Source organism: Ovis aries, chromosome 14 (assembly GCF_016772045.2).
Source record: "Ovis aries strain OAR_USU_Benz2616 breed Rambouillet chromosome 14, ARS-UI_Ramb_v3.0, whole genome shotgun sequence".
NCBI classification, from domain to species: Eukaryota; Metazoa; Chordata; class Mammalia; order Artiodactyla; family Bovidae; genus Ovis; species Ovis aries.
The window spans coordinates 48,475,497-48,489,374 of record NC_056067.1 but is presented as its reverse complement, the minus strand read 5'-3'; the positions used below and the strand labels follow the sequence as shown (position 1 = coordinate 48,489,374).

Sequence of the window (13,878 nt, the reverse complement as noted above, 5' to 3'; positions counted from 1 at the left end):
TTCAGGACGCCATATTGAGAGTGGCAGAGAGTTCTTAAAGTAGGGCGTGGAGCCGACATTTTCGGAGGGTCAAATGGGCGTGTGTTAACTCCCTTCTGATCGGCCTTTTCTTAGTTCATTTCAGTTCAGTCGCTCAGTCGTGTCCGACTTTTTGCGACCCTATGAATCGCAGCATGCCAGGCCTCTCTGTCCATCACCAACTCCCGGAATTCACCCAAACTCATGTGCATCGAGTCGGGGATGCCATCCAGCCATCTCATCCTCTGTCGTCCCCTTCTCCTCCTGCCCCCAATCCCTTCTAGCATCAGAGTCTTTTCCAATGAGTCAACTCTTCGCATGAGGTGGCCAAAGAATTGGAGTTCCAGCCTCAGCATCAGCCAGAAGTAATTTAGTCCAGATGCCTAACGCGGTGTGCTAAGCCGCGAGGAGGCAGGGAATTAGCAAATAGTAACAAATTTGCAAATAAATCAGATTCTATCTCACAGCCTCTGAAACATTCCTGGGAGGTAGATACCCCTATGTCTCAGATGAGGTAACCTAAGCTCAGAAAAATTATGTATGTAACTGGATGGGCCACCTGATGCGAAGAACTGACTCATTTGAAAAGACCCTGATGCTGGGCAAGATTGAAGGCGGGAGGAGAAGGGGACGACAGAGGATGAGATTGTTGGATGGCATCACCGACTCAATGGACCATGAGTTTGAGTAAACTCCAGGAGTTAGTGATGGACAGAGAGGCCTGGTGTGCTGAAGTCCATGGGGTTGCAAGGAGTTGGATACGACTGAGTGACTGAACTGAACTGAATTATTTGTCAGAGAGACGGCAAAGAGAACAGGCATCAGGGAGAGATAAAAATTAACCTGATGCAGGGGGAAAAAAAAATCGGGAGCTTTTAGAACATATTGCTAAAATTCCCATGTAAGCGATGAGAAATCTGGATTCAGTTTACAGAAATTTAATATATACCTAGTTAGTTACAGGGGAATGAGTTACTGATGGGCTGAAGTGGCACACACAAAAAAGTTTCTTTTTCTATAAGTTTGCTTCCTTTTTAAATTTTTTCTTCTTTAAATATGTATTTATTTATTTATTTGGCCACGGGGTTCTTACTTGCTGCACTTGGGGTCTTAATCTTTGTTGTAGCATGTGGGATATTTAGTCCTGGCCTGTGAACTCTTAGCTGAAGCTTGTGGGATCTAGTTCCCTGACCAAGGAGGAGCCCAGGCCCCCTGCACTAGGAGCATTGAGTCTTAGCCACTGGACCACCATTGAAGTTCCTAAGCTTGGTTCCTTTAAACAGCAGTTCTTTAGAATGGGATTCCACATAAAAATGCCTATTGACACTTCTGCAGGAAGACATTTACTCCAGGAAAGAGAGGGAACCATCATTTTCTCCCTGCGGAAAACTCTTTCTTGATGTATCAGTGGTTCTCAACTCTCCATCTGGCAGCACATGAGAACAGTTGAGAAGATAAGAGATATGCATAGTAGCCCCAAGCAGGAAACAACCTAATGTCTATCATGAGAAGGAATAAACAAGTTGCAGCGCATACATGCCCTGGAATGATAACAATCCACTGATAATGCACATGAATGAATATCAAAAACATTCGCTGAGTGAAAGAAGCCAGATACTAGGATGTGTACAGCATTATTCCATTCATATGAGATTCTAGAGCAGGTAAAACCAATCTGTACAAACAGAAGTCAGATTAGTCAGTCTCTAGGACTAGAGATGGAGACTGATAGGGAAGAGGCATAAAAGAATTGCTTTGGGGTCATTGAAATGTGGCTATATACATATATATTTGTCAGAACCCTTTGAAATGTACACTTAAAATGCGTACCTTTGGGGCTTCCCTGGTGGTCCAGTGGCTGAGACTCCATGCTCCAAATGCAAGGGGCAAGGGTTCGATCCCCAGTCAGGGAACTAGATCCCACATGCCACAACTAAGACACGGCACAACGAAATAAATAGTTTTTTAAAAAAACGGGTATCTTTTGAAAGTGAAAGAAAATGAAAGTGAACTCACTCAGTCGTGTCTGACTCTTTGTGACCCCAGGGATGGTAGCCTACCAGGCTCCTCCATCCAAGGGATTTTTCCAGGCAAGAGTACTGGAGCGGGCTGCCATTTCCTTCTCTCTGCCTTTCCTTCTCCTTTTACTGTATGTAAATTATTCCTCAACAAAATTGACTTTTAAAATACAGATGTTCAGGATTCACCAGAGACCAGTTGTCAAGTTCTCCAAAGTGGTGATTATTTGTAGCCAGGGATATGAGCCACAAGACTTCCTCTCCTCAAGGGATGGGGATGAGGTTAGAGGACAAGTGTGCATTGTCTCTTCCTGGAAGCAGAGAGAAGAGGAAGCATCTGAAAGAGAGGGAGAACAATGGGGTAAGGTGGGGTCATTTATCCAACCTCCTGCCCCAGTAGGTCAGAGATTTCAGGCTTCACATCTCACCTTATTTTCCTCCTTCTTACCTCTTCCCCTGGCTCTTGGGGCTACAGGTAAGGTCTTCTGGCCTAGAAGGAGAAGGCTTAGGGTTTAAGAACTAGGGCTGGAAATCAAGTCTCCTCTCCCTCCCCACCTGGCCTCTTTGGGAGCACCAGGGAGACTTCCTCTGAAGTTTATGCTGAGGGCAGGTCCTGAGCACAAGTCCCCTGTAATAACTCCAAGAGTTTGGCCAGAAAAAGAGGGACTGGTCTCTGAGGGTGTCCTTCACAGGGTGGACAAGGGCCCTGACCAGTCACCCACAGCCGGGACCCCAGGGTATCCAGTAGGCGCTGTAGGCGGAACACAACAATCCCCACGGATGGGCCCTCCTCAAACCCAATCACAGACAGCTCCAGCCGGAAGCAACGGAGAGTCTCAGCAGGACACACCTGTAGAGAGAGAGTGATCTGGTGTCTCTGGGCAAGGGCTGATCCCAAGTCCTCACCCCCACAGTTTCTGACTTGTAGCCTGAAACAAGCCCCTTCACCAATCTAAGCCTGTTTCCTCAGCGGTAAATGGAGTTGTGAATAATCCCTACCTTTACTAGAAGTGCAAAAAGATGTTCCTTCCTAAATACTTCCACGTTCTGATTTTGTTAGAACAAGATACTTTACTGCCGTCTGCTGGAAACTGACAAATACACCCAGAATGAGAATGCTGCCCTTGTAGGTGTGGGACCCTTGTGCAATGTACAGCCTTCACATCGATACGTGACAACTCTGTTTACCTTGTAGGGTCAGTGTGAAGAGTAATTAAGCTAACATGCTTAGGACTTCCCTGGTGGTCCAGGGGTTAGGACTCCGCGCTGGCGCTTTCACTGCTGGGGGCTCAGGGTTCGATCGCTGGTCAGGGAACTAAGATTGCACCCCTCCAAAAAAAGGCCAATACACTTAAAGCATTTAGACCAGCACCAGGCACCAAGTAAGGAACTATGTAAGAATAGCTGTTATTGGGGCTTCACTGGCGGTCCAGTGGTTAAGTACCCACCTTCCTATGCAGAGGATGGGGGTTTGATCCCTGGTCTGAGAACTAAGATCCCACATGCGGAGAAGCAACTACTGAGCCCGTGTGCCACAATGAAAGATTCCAGGTGCCACAACTAAGACCCAATGCAGCCAAACAAATAAATATATATACATATATATATTTAAAATAATAGCTCTAGTCATTAGCATCCTTTGTTGCTATTATATGCCAATCACTGTACTAGGTGTTACAGACAGCTGTGAACAAAATACATTTGTCAGGACTGGGGGTGGATCAAGAATCGGACAGCCAGAATACCAGCCTGCCTGCCTCCTGGCCTCCTAGTGTGTCCTGAGCTAGTGGATTCTCCCTAAACGTCCAACCTCAGTAAGGAGGGAATATGATACTCACCAATAGATTATCTGGGGTGTAGAGACTGCCATCATTTTTGCTTTCCTGTAATTGTGGGGTAGGAAGGAAAATCAGATCTTGGAGAGGGAGAGACTGACCCTTGCGCAAACATGCCACCCACCCCACTCCTTAACTAGCCTGCCCTTGCCTGCTGGCTCTTCCCTCCCTCCTCACCAGCATCTTCGTGATGGCAACGAGGAAGTAGAAAGGCTCCCTCGGGCAGAGGGGTGGTCCTAGGCCTCCCAAGGGCAGCACCAGCAGGAGGGTGGTCCACAGAAGCCACATAGACACCTTGCCCATCCCCACACTTTCTCTGGTTCCAGCCTGGTTTCCTGGAAACAAGAGGTACAGAGAGAGGGAGCAAGCTGGAAAACAGGGGAGAGGAAATGCCCCGTCCCTGCCTTTCCATCTCTACTCAATCCATAGATACCTGGAAGTGTACTCCCAGAGGCTGGGGGAGATGGTGAGCCTAGAGTAGGGAGGTCGTGGTTCAGAGAACTCTCTTCCCTTCCTTTCCCCCAATCAAGATACCAGACTCAGCAAGGTTATTAGGATCATCCTGGAGAGACCGGAGAGTTTAGAAGCGTCCCCTGTCCCCCAAACAGCCCCATGAGGCAGTCCAGAGTGTGTCCAGCCTGAGCATTCTGTGGCCTGTTTATCTTCCCACTGGAAAACACCAGTTAGCTTTAATCCTGCAGGTGCTTATTTGGGAGTCTTTGCTGTCCTTTCTGGAGAAGGCAATGGCACCTCACTCCACTACTCTTGCCTGGAAAATCCCATGGGTGGAAGAGCCTGGTAGGCTGCAGTCCATGGGGTCGCTAAGAGTCGGACACGACTGAGCAAATTCACTTTCACTTTTCACTTTCATGCATTGGAGAAGGAAATGGCAACCCACTCCAGTGTTCTTGCCTGGAGAATCCCAGGGACAGGGGAGCCTGGTGGGCTGCCATCTATGGGGTCGCACAGAGTCGGACAGGACTGAAGCGACTTAGCAGCAGCAGCTGTCCTTTCTCCTATTTCTGCCACAAGTGTCTTGGATTTTCACGCCTGCCTGTACCTGCTGACTTCTTTCTCTGAGCGTTGGCCTCTGCCTCTGTCACTTGTGACTTCTGGGTCCATCTCTGATTGACCCGATGTCTCTCTTCGTTTTCCTCTCCTCCGTTGGTCCAGCCTTTGCCTTCTCCTCCACGTGCACCTCTCTCTCTGGTGTTGTGTGTCTGTAGGTCTGTGGGTCCCTCCAGGTCAGCTTCTGGGTCCTTGCTGCCTGTCTCCCCGGCCCCTCGCCCTCTCCCTCTGTCACTCTTTTGGAGCTGGACTCTGAGCTGCCGGTTCCTCCCTTTGGCCCAGACCCGCCCACCAATCGTCACTCTGTTTCCGTCCTCCAGGCATCCGTGAGCCACCACGCCCCTTTGAACCTTGGACCCCAGACCTAGAGAAACTGAGGCAGCTGACTGTCTCCTGCACCTGAAAGGAAGCTCCTGGCTGGGAAGGGAGCATCCTGAGCAGTGGGGAGCAAGGAGCTACCCCATCCTGAGGTTCCTCAGATGGGGGTGGAAGGACTGGGGATTTTGGGGAAAGGTAGATTTTGAGAGAGGGCTCTGAGAAGGATATAGATTTTGGTTTTTGTTTTGTTTTAAAATAATTTATTTGGCTGTGCCAGGTCTTAGTTACATGGAGATCTTTGATTTTCTTTGTGCATGAGTTGCAGTATGTGAGTTCTAGTTCCAAGACAAGGGATGGAACCTGGGCCCCCTGAGTGGGGAGCAAGGAGTCTTAGCCACCAGGGAAGTCCCGGGATGAAGATTTTGTGAAAACGGGTTCGGAGGGGGCAGCAGTTCTGGGAAAAGTGGATTAGGGGAGAGAAAGCTTCTGAGGGAGGGGGATTCTAGGCATTGTGGATTCTGAAGAAAGGAAGATTCTGGGGGAAAAGAGGGGTAAGAGGACCCTGAGTGGAGGGAGATTTAGGCAAAGAGGGAGTCTAAGATGAGGGCTCTGAGAGAATTTTGGGAGGAGACTCTAAAAGGAAGAAAGTCCTTTAATATTTTTTTATTTACTTATTTGACTGCACCAGGTCTTAACTGGGGCATGTGGGATCTAGTTCCTTGATCAGGGATAGAAACTGGGCCCCTGTATTGGGAGCTCAGAGTCTTGGCCACTGGACCACCAGGTAAGTTCCTAAAATGAAGGGAGTTTTGGTGAAAGGTTCTGGGGAAGGGGCTCTAAGAGGAAAAGGATTCTGGGGAGGATGCTTTAAGAAGATGGATTCTAGGAGGAGGGGTATTCTGAATCCTACCTGGATTCTTGAGGAGAAATTCTAGAAGATAGGAAGACTGCCAACTGTGAAGCAACCTCCTGGCGGTTGCTTTCCCCCTGGGAAAGACCAGGGTGGGCAGGGGGTGAGTGTGCATGTATGAGAATCTATTGAGGATGGGAGTGAAGGGAGATAAATGAAGAGTCCAAACACAAATGTGAGCTGGCAGTGGCCAGTGAGAACTGAGGATGTGAATTATGGCCTGTCTTCACCCTCCTCTCTCCTTGGAAGAAAACCTGTGACAAGCCTAGACAGCGTATTAAAAGCAGAGACATCACTTTGACGACGAAGGTCCGTATAGTCAAAGCTAGTTTTTCCACTGGTCATGTAGGGATGTGAGAGTTCAACCATAAAGAAGGCTGAACATTGAATAATTGATCCGTTGGAATTGTGGTGCTGGAGAAGACTCTTGAGAGTCCCTGGAACAGCAAGGAGATCAAACCAGTCAATCCTAAAGGAAATCAAGCCTGAAGATTCATTGGAAAGACTCATGCTGTAGCTGAAGCTCCAATTCTGTGGCCACCTGATGCGAAGAGCGGGCTCATTAGAGAAGACCCTGATACTGGGAAAGACTGAAGGCAGGAGAAGGGTGCGACAGAGGATGAGATGGTTGGATGGATCATCGCCTCAACGAACATGAGTTTAAGCAAACTCCGGGAGATAGTGAAAGACTTGGAAGCCTGGCGGGCTGCAGTCCACGGGGTCCCAAAGAGTCGGACATGACTGAGTGACTGAACAACTCGCCGTTTCGGGCCGGCCCCCGACACCGCTCAGGCCAGTCCCTTCCACTCCCAGGTCCCGCCCCCTCCGCTCCCCGGGCCCACCTTCCTGCCGCCAATCCAAAGTCCCGCCCACAAGCCGTAAAGCTCTCTCCCGTCGCAACGCTGAGCACAACGCGCCTGCGCAGACCCTGAAAAGCGGCCAGGGTGGCCCCGCGCTTTCCTTTTCCGGTTGCGGCGCCGCGCGGTGAAGATCTCGTCTCTACGCCTGCAATCATGCCGTCTAAGGGCCCTCTGCAGTCGGTGCAAGTCTTCGGACGCAAGGTGAGACGGGCGCCCGTTGGTAGGAACGAGGGGAGGCCCGTGTCGGAGAGGCCTGTGGGAAGGCATCTGGGGTCTACTTGGGAGCCGAGGCCCAGCGCTCACGTGGCTCCGCTCTCTCCCCCTCGCTTTCCACAGAAGACGGCCACGGCCGTGGCGCACTGCAAACGAGGTAACGGCCTCATCAAGGTGAACGGACGACCCCTGGAGATGATCGAACCGCGCACGCTGCAATACAAGGTGCTGGGATTGAAGACGGGCGTTTGGGTTGAGTGGAGGGCTCTGGAGACGGAGATGTTGAAATAATTGGGTTCCTGGAGTTCGTCGATCTTGGAAACTGAAAGGTCTTGTGTCAACAGGGGACGTTTAGAGGCTGAGTAGGGAATAGAAAAATGGGATATTTGACGATGCAGCTGGTGTTGGGGGTTCAGGCGATATTATGAAAGCTTGAATTGAGAGTGGAAACGTGGATGTTGGAGATTAAGCAGGTGCTTAACTGGGTTGTTTGGAAAGTCACTCATTTGGGACGAGGTGGCATGGGGGCTCCCAAAGTTTATGGGGCCTGATGACTTGCAGTAAGTTACTGGGGGACCTTTTACAGTAGTTTGAGCACTCTGAGGACAGGAATCAATGTTTTGTTCCTCAAAACATTGTGACTAAAATAAGGTTTTGAATATTGTAGGTACTCAATAAGCATTAGAAGAACAGGAACAGAAGTCGGGTTTGTAGTGCTTGGTTGTGAAAGGAGTTCCTCTACCGTCCCCGTTTAAGCCTCAGTTTGTTTCTTTCTTTTTTTTTTTCTGAATAAAGTTTTATTGGAAGGCCTCAGTTTCTTTGGCTCAGACTGGAAAGATGTCTGAGTTTGATTTCTGCCTCTTCTAGCTGTGTTATTTGGGGCAGTAACTTCCCTTCTCTGTAAAATGGAAATAGGTTGTTCCTTGAAGGCTGTTGTGAGGGTAAATTGGATTCTCCCTGTGAGGTTGTTGGTGTGTGTGATGTGTGAGAAAGTGAAGAACTGTTTACATTGCAGGGTTAGTTAGACCTTCGTAGAGCAGGTAGATGAGTATTGTGGCTTATTGTCACTGACAGTTTACTCAAAGGCTTTGTGTGTGCATCCTGTATTGAGTGCTGGCAACAAAGCAGTGACCTGGATGGTTTCAGGGCCTGCCCTCCTAGAGCTTCGAATCCAGTGGGGGACACAGAGTGGACCCAATGCCAAACACTGCTCCCAGACAGTCAGAACTGGGGTAGAGGTTCCCAGAGAAGGTTTCTGACTCAAACTTGGGTGGAAGGGTCAGAGCAGGGGTGGAGGGGACTTGTGAGCTGAGGCCTAAAATAGGTAAATCAAAGTAGGGTTATAGCATCATTATTTTTCTGGAAATCTGTGCGGTGCAAAGGGAGGGCAGAGAGCTCAGGTGGGGAGAGCACCTGACAGAGCCCAGGAATGGTTTTTTTCACCATTTGGGGCAGGCTTAGTGGCTGCAAAGGTTTTCCTTACTATTGGGCTAAGGTGCCTACATTCTAAGGATCAGGTTTAAAAAACAGGTGACCTGATGTCCAAAGAGCAACGCAGGAGGAGGACCTGCTCAGGCAGGATTCAATTTGACTTCAACAAACTCTTCTTTCTTAGAAACCTCCCTGCTCTACTGGCTGTGTATAGGGGGCTTTGAGTAACAGCCCAGCCATCTTCCACTAATACTTTGAGGCCAGCAGTGGCAAGAGCTACTTGTAGAGAGCTGTGGAGGAATGTTCCGTGAGGTTGTGATCTAAAATCCTGTAACGTCTCCTGTTACCCTAGCTACTGGAACCTGTTCTGCTCCTGGGCAAGGAGCGATTTGCTGGTGTGGACATCCGCGTCCGAGTGAAGGGTGGTGGTCACGTAGCCCAGATTTACGGTGAGTCCCGGACACTGGGCACATAGGTGGGTCTGAGGGCAGGGTCCCATCCCTGGATGTTCATAAAGCTGATGTACCTTTTGTCTGTGTCTTCCTCACAGCCATCCGCCAGTCCATCTCCAAAGCCTTGGTGGCCTATTACCAGAAATGTGAGTGAGGGTGGGTCCTTCCCAGCAGGTGGGTGGGGGCGTGTGAAGGGCTACAAAGAGTGGGAGGACACTTGCTGGCGTCTAAATCTCACGTCCTTTCACCCCCAGATGTGGATGAGGCTTCCAAGAAGGAGATCAAAGACATCCTCATCCAGTACGACCGGACCCTGCTGGTAGCCGATCCCCGTCGCTGCGAGTCCAAGAAGTTTGGAGGTCCTGGTGCCCGTGCCCGCTACCAGAAATCCTACCGATAAGCCCATCATGAAGATCAGGGTTTCTCTTTATAGCACCTTTATAATAAATGTTGTGGGATTTAAGGTTTTAGGAACTATGCTGTGGTCTTCTGTGGTGGGACTTTGTCTAAAAGGAATGCAAGAAACACCCCCAGAAGCCTTTCTAGAAGCTACCACTCTGATTAGGACGTGGGTAGGAGAGACGGGTAGGACCAGGCCTGGTCTCAGTTTCTCTGAACTTTGAGTCCAGTGTGTGAACACAGCTCAGGTGGGCTTGGTTCCTGGTCATTGGTTGTGTGAGTGTCCTTGTGGGTTTTACCTCCTTCAGTCCTTCTGCTGTTTTAATGGCATATCAGAGAAGAGCAGGGGAAATGTGTAAGATCAGTAATCTTTAATACAAAGTGAGGAGAGGTCTTTTAAGTCAGCAGCTAAGGGCCATACATGCATGTATTGGGAAAGGAAATTTTTTAATGCCAACCTGTAGTGTAGATAGGATTGAGGTTGGGTAGGGGTCTGTAATCCCCGTTGTGGGTAGGTGCGTGATTTCCCCTGACTGGTTTCATCCTTCAGGATGTCGATGGTAATCCCCACTCCCCATGGCCTGCTTAAAGCAAGTCCCAGTTACGCTCAAGGTGACTGTCGTTATGGGCCTGGGAATACGTAGATCTGAGGACATGTTCATCTCTTGTGTCTGCCATGTGATGATAAGAGCTGATGTAGGTGAACTCAGTTGCTGCCCCTGGGCCAGAGAGATGTTACAGCACTTCCGTCATGGAAGAAAGTTCTGGGGGATGGTGCGGGTATATGTATAGGGAAGTAAATTGTTGTTTGTGAATTAAGTTGCCCTCAGTTTCTTTCCCCATATTTAAAGGAAGCTAGTGAGCATCATTTGGAGAAGGCGATGGCACCCTACTCCAGTACTCTTACCTGGAAAATCCCATGGATGGAGGAGACTGGTGGGCTACAGTCCATGGGGTCGCTAAGAGTCTGACATGACTGAGCGACTTCACTTTCACTTTTCACTTTGATGCATTGGAGAAGGAAATGGCAACCCACTCCAGTGTTCTTGCCTGGAGAATCCCAGGGAGGGGGAGCCTGGTGGGCTGCCGTCTATGGGGTTGCATAGAGTCGGACATGACTGAAGTGATTTAGCAGCAGCAGCAGTGAGCATTATTGGGGTGGGAAGGGCATCTGTCCTATAACAGCCTTTGCAGCCAGCAATCTGCCCCCAAGTGGGCTTCCTCACTACTTCCTGCTGAGCAAACTGTTAAGAACATCATTACCCACTTGATCAAGGAGTAGTTTCACCAATTTTCTTTATAAAGGGAACTTGGGAGGGCTTCCCTGGCAGCTCTGGTAAAGAATCCACCTGCCAATGCAGGAGACACGGGTTTTGCTGCCCTGAAGATCTCACACGGGGTGGAGTAGCCACATTGTGTGCCACAGCTATGGAACTTGTGCTCTGGAGCCCGTGCACTACAGCTAGAGAGCAGCCCTGCTCTGCAACTAGAGAAAACCTGTGCAGCAACGAAGACTCGGCACTCTCAAAAACCGGGAAAGGAACTTGGGATTTACTGTATGTTTGCCCTACTGATGAAACAGGAGCCACATGTGGCCGTGAAGCTGGGCTGCACTGATGAGAATGTTGTTTACTGACAGGACAACCTTGTGGGATGGTACTCAGGTGTAGAAAATAGATATTACACACAGAGGTATGGTTGGTGGAGCTCCACTAGGTGCCAGGCTAAGTATTGTTGGATTGTCTTCACACCATCTCTGTGAGGTGGGTGGCAGGCAGGTATCTTCACCGTAGCTGCTGAGAAAGTTAGTGTAGTGGCAAAATAACCACCTCACGAAGTTTTGCATTGAAGCTGGAGTTACTAACAGCCTGACTGGGTTTGACTGGCGTTAACCTAAACATCCCCAGGAGGGCAGCACTGTCCCAAGGCATGCGGCAGCCAGCCGACCTTACTTTCCCTCTTTAAGCCTGTCCTAATTAGAGCTTACAAAAGGCAGGCTGTAGTAGACCAGCAAGAAAGGTATTCATGAGGAGGCGTTGGAGCTGGGGCTGTGAGGCAGAGGTAGGAGCTGGGCAGGCAGGAGGGATGGGGTTTGGGGGCAGGGACCAGGAGGGGCCAAGGCAGGCCTAGTGCCCAGGGTTTTCCCACAGGGCCCAGAGACCCCCCTTATTTTGAGGCTCCTGGCTCCTTCCCAGAGGCACAGCTGGGACACATCTGGAAGTGGCGAAGGGGGCTCGCCTCCTTCCTCGCTCCAGGCCTTGGCGTAGACAGCCCCCTTCGCCCTCCCTGCTGCCGCCTCCTCAAATACCGAGAATTCCGGCGCCGCTGGGAGCCTGGGCCAGGCTGGGAACTTTCCTCAAGCTGGGAATGTGCAGCTGGGGGCGGAAGCGGGGAGGGCCAGCCTCAGTCCTGACCTTTGGGAGGCTGCAGTGGAGCAGGTCCAGGCCAAGGAGCCAGAATCAGCCTATGCCCTGGTGTATGGCATCGTACCCACTCAATAAATAACTGAATGGAAGCCAGCAGCTAACATTTACTGAGCCAGGCCTTGTTCACTTTATCTAGCTAATGATCAGTAATTACTTAGGGACTTTGGAGTACCAGGCTTCAAGCCTCTTGTGGGCAAGGAGTTGTTCCCTGTTGTACCCCCAGTGGCAATAGCAGCACCTGACAAAGACAGTCAAGAGTGCTGACTCAGACTTGGCTGTGTGGTTGAATCCCATCTCTGAGCCTTCCCACTCACGTGACTGGGCAAGTATCCTCTCTGCCTGAGTTTCCTCATCTCTCAAGTGGGGATTACAGATCCTCACTTGCCTGTTAGGGATATTGAGGACTCAAAGGGAATGAGCTGAAATAGTGACTAACGCCTGTGGTATGTAGTTTAAAACTCAGTAACAGCATTTTTTGCTGTTAACTGATTGTTAAAACCAGATTCTTGGGCTCCTGCCTTGGGGGTTCTGATTTCATGGGTTGGGACTGGATCCTGGGGCATCTGATTTGATCACGGCCTTAGTAAGTCAGGGGGCTTCCCTCATTGCTCAGTTGGTAAAGAATCAGGCTTAAACACGTTTGGGAAGTAAGGATATGCTCACTGAATCTTTATGATGATCCTATAAAGGCGGATACTCTTGTCCTCATCATACAGATGAGGCAACCAGGCTGGGGGCGGGGGGGGGGGGGGTGTTCCACACTAAGTCCTGGAAAAGCTGGGGCTTCAACTCAGCCATGGTGCTGTGGTTTCTCAGAATTCCAGGGAAGACTGAGTGAGATCTAGAACACAAGTTAAGTGCTCAATGAAAGAAGCTAAGATTACCAAAGAGACTTAACCTGTGCTGCTTATTGGGCCTTCCACTGCTGTGAGGGGGACAGAACGATCTTAGAATAAAAGTCTCACGACCTGAGTGACTTGGAGGTGGGGGTTCACTGAGGCACTGTAGAGGTCCCCCAACTAGAAAGAGGCCAGGTAAAAGGATCAATACAAGAACTGGATGGATGGGTACAGAAATTGAATACTTAGGAGGGTGGAGAGTGGTTGCCAAGAGAACTCAGGCAGATGTGGGACACTTTTCCCAGAATCCCAAACCACAATCCATTCTGGTGTTAGCATGGAACTGTCTCTGAAGTTTTGTAGTACCGAGACCCAGAAGAATCCAGGTAAGGAAGGATGGATTGAAAGAGATTAAAACGGCTGGCTGGCTGGTGGTAGAGATGGTTAAACGGCTGGCTGGCTTGATGGACTAGGAGATGACTGAAGGATGAAATGTATGAACGAATGAATGGACAGCAGTGGGAATACGGAGGGACGAATGGATGAATAGAGCTGGCTGGAGAAGGCAGACAGGTGGGGTTATGGATGGTAGATTTGTGGAGGAACGGGTGCTAGATGGGGGGTGGGGTAGGAGGATGGATGAAAAGGGTGAAGATAGCTGAATAAAGCAAGTCTATGGGTAGGATAATGGATTTGAAGACAGATGGACAGAGGGAGATGATGGAGAGACAGCTGGGTGGATAGAATTGGCTATGAAGATGAGACGACCGGATGATAGTGGGGCACATAAACTGAATAAACTGCTAAAGGAAGAGCTTCAAGGGATTTGCTTGGGAAACCCTTTTTTTTGGCGGCGGGGTCGGGGGGGACTTCTTAACTTGGCTTTCCTGGGTAGGCATTAAGCAGCTTATAAATCTTCTGAACTCATACACCCAACTGTAATGGATCCAGTTTTCAGTAATTCTCAAAGGAGTCTGAGATTCCCCAAATTTTCAGAACAACTGATTTGTGCCGTATCAGACCTTCCTATTCATTGTTGCCTTCTGACATCCCCACTGCCTCCAGAATGGGAAAAGATACATAATTCCATA

At 49.6% G+C, this 13,878-nt stretch overlaps 2 protein-coding genes across 3 annotated transcripts; one reads left to right on the top strand and one right to left on the bottom strand.

The window, feature by feature from the left end:
* Nucleotides 1-940: 940 nt before the first annotated feature.
* On the bottom strand, nt 941-5,229 carry IL-15L (interleukin 15-like). Of its 2 annotated transcripts, none has more exons than XM_042232025.2 (4): nt 4,932-5,229; nt 4,049-4,206; nt 3,875-3,919; nt 941-2,886 (listed from the first exon to the last, which is right to left on the bottom strand). In XM_042232025.2, the coding sequence occupies exons 2-4, from the start codon at nt 4,172-4,174 to the stop codon at nt 2,632-2,634; spliced, it is 426 nt and encodes a 141-aa protein (XP_042087959.1). In that variant the 5' UTR covers nt 4,175-4,206; nt 4,932-5,229; the 3' UTR covers nt 941-2,631. The 2 variants fall into 2 exon arrangements, with proteins under 2 accessions (XP_042087959.1, XP_027833375.1); XM_027977574.3 differs by having other exon boundaries at nt 4,305-5,049.
* A 1,898-nt stretch (nt 5,230-7,127) lies between these two features.
* On the top strand, nt 7,128-9,597 carry RPS16 (ribosomal protein S16). The gene is made up of 5 exons (XM_027978277.3): nt 7,128-7,228; nt 7,364-7,465; nt 9,024-9,120; nt 9,222-9,269; nt 9,378-9,597. The coding sequence occupies exons 1-5, from the start codon at nt 7,181-7,183 to the stop codon at nt 9,521-9,523; spliced, it is 441 nt and encodes a 146-aa protein (XP_027834078.1). The 5' UTR covers nt 7,128-7,180; the 3' UTR covers nt 9,524-9,597.
* The last annotated feature ends 4,281 nt before the right edge of the window (nt 9,598-13,878 follow it).